This window comes from Myotis lucifugus, unplaced genomic scaffold (genome assembly GCF_000147115.1).
Source record: "Myotis lucifugus unplaced genomic scaffold, Myoluc2.0 scaffold_34, whole genome shotgun sequence".
In the NCBI taxonomy this organism is placed as follows: Eukaryota; Metazoa; Chordata; class Mammalia; order Chiroptera; family Vespertilionidae; genus Myotis; species Myotis lucifugus.
Window position 1 is genome coordinate 8,901,467 of NW_005871082.1, and position 6,482 is coordinate 8,907,948.

The following is a 6,482-nucleotide window of genomic DNA, read 5'->3' on the forward strand; positions in this document are numbered from 1 at the left end:
CGGAGCGGCGGGGCCGGGGCGGATCCGGGGAGGCAGCGGCGGCCGTGCCCTCAGAGAGTGGAATGCGCGCGGCGGGGCGCGGGGGAGGCGCGGAAAACTGCGCCCGGCCGCCGGGGAGGGGGCGCGCCGCTGCTTTTTTTAATCATCTGACCACTTATTTTAGGAGTTTCCAAATAAAGCCGGGCTTTGAATGCAAATGAGGGGAAGGGGGATGTTAGTCCTGTTCCAGGTAGAGGGTTTTATTCCAGTGTTGTTATCAGGTGGTCTGTAAAAGGCTGTTCTTGCTCGCGTTTTTCGATTACTGTTGGACATTTCTGAAAACCATTGAAACGCTCTATTTCTTCCCTCCAAGGGTGTGTCCCATACATAAGGAAAAACACGAGTACTGAGTGGAAAAGCCCTCTCTCTCTCATAAAGGGTTGATACGGCCCAAATCATCTGTGAGTCTCAACAAAAATTAAAAAGTTGTCTGCATATGCAATGCAAAGTTAGAGCTATTAAGGATGCAGACTCCAGGGTCCAAGTGTCCGGGTTCAAATCCCAGCGCCAACACCTGCTCAATGGTGTGACTTTGTGCAGTCTCTTATAAGATGGGAATAAAACGACCACTATCCAGGAACTTGTGTAAAGTATATACTAAGGCCCTGGCTGGTTTGGCTCAGTGGATAGAGCGTCAGCCTGCAGACTGAAGGGTCCCAGGTTGGATTCCAGTCAAGGGCACATGTTTGGGTTGCAGGCTCGATCCCCAGTAGGGGACGTGCAGGAGGCAGCCGATCGATGATTCTCTCTCATCATTGATGTTTCTATCTCTCTCTACCTCTCCCTTCCTCTCTCTGAAATCAATAAAAACATATTTTTTTAAAAAGTATATACTAAGTGTTTCATTTAATTCTAGACCCTACTGGCAATGTTTATTATTACATGGTATTATTACAGGAATTAGTAACCAAGGAATAAAACTGTGACCCTTACAACATCACAATTGGGTGTTTGATATTTACTTGGCCTGTGGTTTGAATGTTTGGAGCATAGTAAATTTTAACTTAAATTTGCGTTTTCTAAAATAGTGCTGTTTCTGGATAGCTTTTTTATGTTGCATCTCTTTTAAGTCTCATTTTCTTCTTCAATAGTTAACAGACACTTATTGAGGACTTACTATGTATAAGTTCTGACCCCTGCACACAAAGGACTTCTGGTCTACTGGGTGAGAAAACACATACACACCACACATACCCAGTACAAACAAGGTGAGCGCCATCATACAGGGATGAGTGCTAGGGGAGAACAAAGCCTGGGCAAGGTGCAGGTTGGGCCATGGAGCTAAAGGCATCTAAAATGACATGTGTTTCTAATGGAAAAAAATAAATCACTTCTGTTCATAATTGATATTTCAAGCGGACACTATAAGGGAGTCAATTTGTGTGTGAAGAAAAAAAAAAAGAGACGTGAAAATGAGTCACTTTCTGATCTCCCAAGCTAGAAAAATTGAAATTCTGCGTGATTCTTCTCCCTTTCTCATCCAACCTGTCATTCAGACCTAATAGTTCCTCCTTCCAAATGTCTCACGAATTTTCTTTCATCTCTGTTCCTCATCGCCTCAACGTCCCCTCCCCCGTTCTAATCCAAACCCTCATCATTTTACATCCGGATTACCAAGGGTGGTCTCTCCTTGCTTCTGGTTTCTCAGCTCTCTCTTGTTTCCATGCTAATACCAGGCTTACCTCTCTCTCTTGAGACAACCCCCCCCTCTCCCCCCGCCCCTCACCCCCAAGGCTAATTCAGCTTTTCTGCCTGCCCTTTAGGGCCTTTCTAACCTGGTCTCAGCCTCTCAAACCATCCTTATTTCTCTTCCTAGTGCCCCCATCAAACTGTTTCTCCTGACCCGGAGCTCCTGCTGCCCCCCTTCCACAAGCCCTCTGCCTCTCTCCAAGCCTCAATTCAAGGCTCTCTGCTTCCAGGACAACTGTCCAGCCACCCCATTCCGCAGTGATGTCCACACTTGGCAAGAACTTTAAAAACTTTCATGAAGGCTTGTTTTCTAACTGCTAGAATTCCTAGGGCACTGCTGGGCAGAGAGGAGGCACTAAATAAAAACGTGTTAATTGAATCGGGAAGAAAATAAAAGAATTTTAAAAATAGAAAATGATCCCCAAACCCAAGGATGTTAGATAACTGAGTTGAACTTCCTCCCTCATAATCCACAAGTGTCGTTCGCTGACCGAGCACTTAAGCTCTGTTCTCCCTCAACCACGTTCATTTGACAGTAACATCCCCCTGAGAAGCCACTTGAACAACCCCTTCAAAGTGTTACACATGAAATTATTATTGGCTTATGATTATGAAGGAAGTGAAGTCATTTATATGGTTCAATCCTGAAGGTACAAAAGGATATAAGTGAAAAGTATCCTTCCCACCCTGCTGGCTAGACACCTCGCTCTCCTCCTGGGGGTAACCAGGGTTACCCTAATCCTATGTATCCATCTAGAGATACTCTGTAAATAAGGAAGCAATTGCACATCTGTATCTTTTCTCCTCTTGTTACCTGGAAAGTGGCATATTATAAATACTTTTTCTTCTGAAGGTAATTCTTATTAAAATACAATGGGGCCTTGACTTACGAGTGTCCTGACTAACGAGTTTTTCGAGATACGAGCCGTCTCTCGGCCGATTTTTTTCTTTGAGTTGCGAGCTAAAATACATAAATTAAAATTTACAAAAGGAAGTTCTGTACTGAAAAGATGCTCCATTAAACGGAAGGAAGTTGTGATTTGCATGGTGCAGTGACTAAAATTTTTCAGGAGTTAAGAAATTAATCTGCTTTCACAGCTTGGTGAGTATCCAATGTACCTCCCTATGTAAGTTACCATCCTCTGCAAGAATCTAAATTGAATGACTGTCCCACCCTATAGAGATAATGGTGCCTGGGTGGAGGGAGTCGTGGGAGCTACAGCCAGAAAGGCGAAATCTCCTTTGGTCTCTGAACCCTCACTAGGTGCTCTGCCTACCACACCCAACACCACCTCAGGTACAGTACAGCACTTTTTCAGCTGCAAAAGGGTGAGAATTTAGAGGCCAAATTCCCCCAGACTTCAGAGGAATGACGTCGTTGGCAATATATCTACTCAAATGGACATGAAAATGGAGAAAAGTATGTCAGACTCAGTAGCATAAGTGACTGCCATGGGTGTAATTCCCAGCACTTAGGGTTTCTCACCCAAGGGCAGACATGCCATGTGCTACCCACGATTGAAAAGACTTGTCCATTCACCCCATATTTATTGGAATACAGGTGCTGCAAAGAGAAAGGCAAATCAGATACATAGCCTGGTCCTCAAAGACGCACCATGGGAAAAAAAGATGAATCTCTCACTCTAGTCAAGTTACTAGTACATTTACTAATGGGAATATATTCTGCGTGGAGGGGAGACGCCTAGTTTAACACTGAAATCAGCTTCTGGCTGAGTCTGGAAGGACAAAAGTTCACTAAGCATCCAAAGGAAATAAGAGAAAAGCATTCCAGGCTGAAGGAGCCACCCCCAACGCATACTTCCAGAGGATGTGTAACCTCCAGCAGGAATGCTGCCTGAGAGGAGAGGAGGCTGGAGATGCCAGGGGCCAGTGTTAGAGGACACAGGCTCCACGGAGTGGGGATTCTTACTCAGATCTCGATGACTTCAGAACCTATGCTCTTTTCAGTCATCTCTCTTGGAGACAGCCCAGAGCTCTCTAGACGGCACTGTGGTTTGTTGCAATCTAGACTTCACTATCCCCCTGAGCAAAATATATTCATTTTCTCCTGAACTGGAGCGCCTTTCCCTGTTGGAAAAAGAATTCTCATGGGTTCAGCTTTAGACTTTTTCAAGCCCGAATACCCCCTTTATTGGTTTCTCTCAGGGCACCATCATGAGCATCTGCTTCAAGATGAGATACGGTTGTGAGGCTGCGGGTTCTTCCGAAGAAGCACCCGGAACCACCAGCTGCTCCCACTGTGACTCCTGAGATCTAAATATGCGATTTCTTTAGCAGCCTGCAAGTCCCTTTCCCAACACTTTTAAATGGATTGTCTCTTTAAACTAACTCTTTCTTGAATACATTTTAATACAAATTTCCCCATTCCAAATACATTTTATTTTTTAAAAATTTATCTTTATTGTTGAAGGTATTACAGATGTCCCCCTTTTTTTCCCCATTGTCCCCCTTCACCTCACACTTTCCCCTCCCAGGCCTTCACCACACTATTGTCTGTATTCTGGCTATGCATATATGCATATAAATTCCCAAATTAATCCCCCCGCCCCCACCTCCAGCCTTCCCTCTGAGATTCTTCTGTTCCCTGCTTCTATGTCTCTGGATCTATTTTGTTCATCAGTTTATTTTGAATACATTTTAATGAAAATAATCTCTAGTCTTTTAACATGTTCTTTCAATATTATCTAAATATTGGCTAAGAATTTTGTACCCAGGAATGGAAAAACATGTGTTTTATGTTCTTAGTTCTGAATGGTGGATAAATAAATAGAAGCAATGTACCTGTCTTTTTTTAAAAATTGATTTTAGAGAGAGAGACAAGGGAAGGGATAGAAACATCGATGAGAGAGAAACATCGATTGGCTGCAGGCATGTGCGGAGCAGAACTGGTGACCTCTTGGTTCATGGGTCAACACTCACTCTCTGAGCAACACCAGCCGGGCTGTACTGTCTTTTGGATTGTGTCCTGAATGTAGTCTTGCTCATCTTTGTGCTCGGGCTTCTAGCAGAGTATCTGGCTCAGGGCAGGCATTTAATTTTTAATCAACAAACATAGTGCTGCTATGAGTCAAGCACAGTTTGAAATGTTTCCAAAATATTAACATTTCATCCTTATAAGAACCCTAACGAAGGAGAAACAGGTGTCATACTTATGTCATAGGTGAATAAACTGAGGCACAGAGAAATAGACAACATGCCTCAGGTCTCACAGGGAGTAGGGGAGCTGGGATTCAACGGAGACAGCCTGGCTCTGGTGGCCCTGTTCTCAGTCACTCCGCTCCACTGCCTCTCATCAATGTTGAATGAAGACATGATCACTGAATTTATCCATAAGGAATGCTCTCGTAACTTAGTCATTAATTTCTTTTATCCTACAACATTCAATAAATGCTTACTATGTGTTTAGTATTCCGAAAGACACTTTGGAGAAATACAGACCTACAAGGAATTTATAATTTTGTTAGAGAGGACACACCCACTCATAAAATAAACATTACAGAGTATATTTTGTCCTAGTAGCAGCTCCCAAATAGATGTTAAAGGAATTCAGAAGGAAAAAAAAGGTATATGAGATGAAGGACCACATGGCAGACAGACCCCAGGTGGCCTCAGGATTTCTGCCCCTGCTGTTCACACCCAGGATAACCAATCCCCTCCCTTGAGTGTGAGCAGCACCTGTGACTTGGGTGTAGCTACCCTTTACCCAACTCAGGGTAGGTGTGGAGTCAAACAAAGGACTATGCTTGATGTTTTAGCCCTGTTGCACTGGATATTCCATTTTCCCTCCAAGTGTAAAATGCAACCGCTAGGCGGCAGTACTTACTTCACAGGTAGAAAACCAGGACTCAAGAGTATAGATACCTATTGGGGGACCACTTTGTAAAGCATATGATTGTTTAACCACTATTTTGCACACCTGAAACTAATACAAAATAATATTAACTGTAAACTGTAATTGAAAAAAATGTTTTAAAGTTTAAATATCTAAACCAATATCATACTACCAGTAAGTGAAGGCTGGATTCGAATTCGGATATCACATCAAAGCCAGGGATTTTCTCGCTGCATATTTAACTCATACGTATTTTCCAGCGGAGAGTAAAATTAATAACTAGGGGCGAGAACAGGGACCAACGAACAGCTCTGCAGGTGCCCAAAGAAGAGAATCCGAGGCCAGGCGCAAGCCGCTGCTCTCCCTGCCTCCAGCAGAGGGCGCCAGAGCGCAGGGCCGGTGGGCCCAGGTGTGCGCAGGCGCAGGCGCAGGCGCAGGCGCGCGCCACCCGGCTCGCTCCGGGCGCTGGGACGGTGTGGGCGGGTCACGCAGACCGCGCAGCCAGAAGCGGCGGTGGCTGTGGCCCGGGGGCTGCGCGCTGGAGCCGGCTGCGGGCTCTGGCTAAGCGAAGCGCCGCGCAGTGCTGAGCTCGCCGCCCGCCGCGGAGCCATGGAGATTGGCACCGAGATCAGCCGCAAGATCCGGGTGAGGCCCGCGGCGGGCCGGGGCGGGAAGCCGGGCCTCGGCGGGCGCGCGGTTGTCAGGAGTAACGGGGTGGTGGGGACCGGGCCTGGACGCTGCGGCCTGGTCGCCGGCTAGCGGCGCCTCCTCGGGCCTGGGGGCTGATTCAGCCCCGGGAGTGCGGCGGCCAACCGGGCTGCGGCTGAAAAAGTCACTCGGGGGAAGCGAAGGAGGCGTAGTGGACGGTGGGATCCGTGCTCCTCCGTACCCGGGAGCCTTC

General features: G+C 46.2%; 1 protein-coding gene across 16 annotated transcripts in view; it reads left to right on the forward strand.

Annotated features, from left to right (window-relative positions):
- The first annotated feature begins 6,060 nt into the window (after positions 1 to 6,060).
- Positions 6,061 to 6,482, forward strand: part of ZC3H14 (zinc finger CCCH-type containing 14) — a 41,702-nt gene continuing 41,280 nt past the window's right edge. For 6 of the 16 annotated variants that reach the window (XM_006086987.3, XM_014454280.2, XM_006086989.3 and 3 more), the window contains exon 1: positions 6,064 to 6,226. In XM_006086987.3, the coding sequence (XP_006087049.1) occupies positions 6,191 to 6,226 (36 nt within the window). In that variant the 5' untranslated portion in view covers positions 6,064 to 6,190. Of the gene's footprint in view, positions 6,227 to 6,482 lie in introns of all 16 variants that reach the window. The other 10 variants (XM_023752518.1, XM_023752519.1, XM_023752520.1 and 7 more) reach the window with 3 other exon arrangements.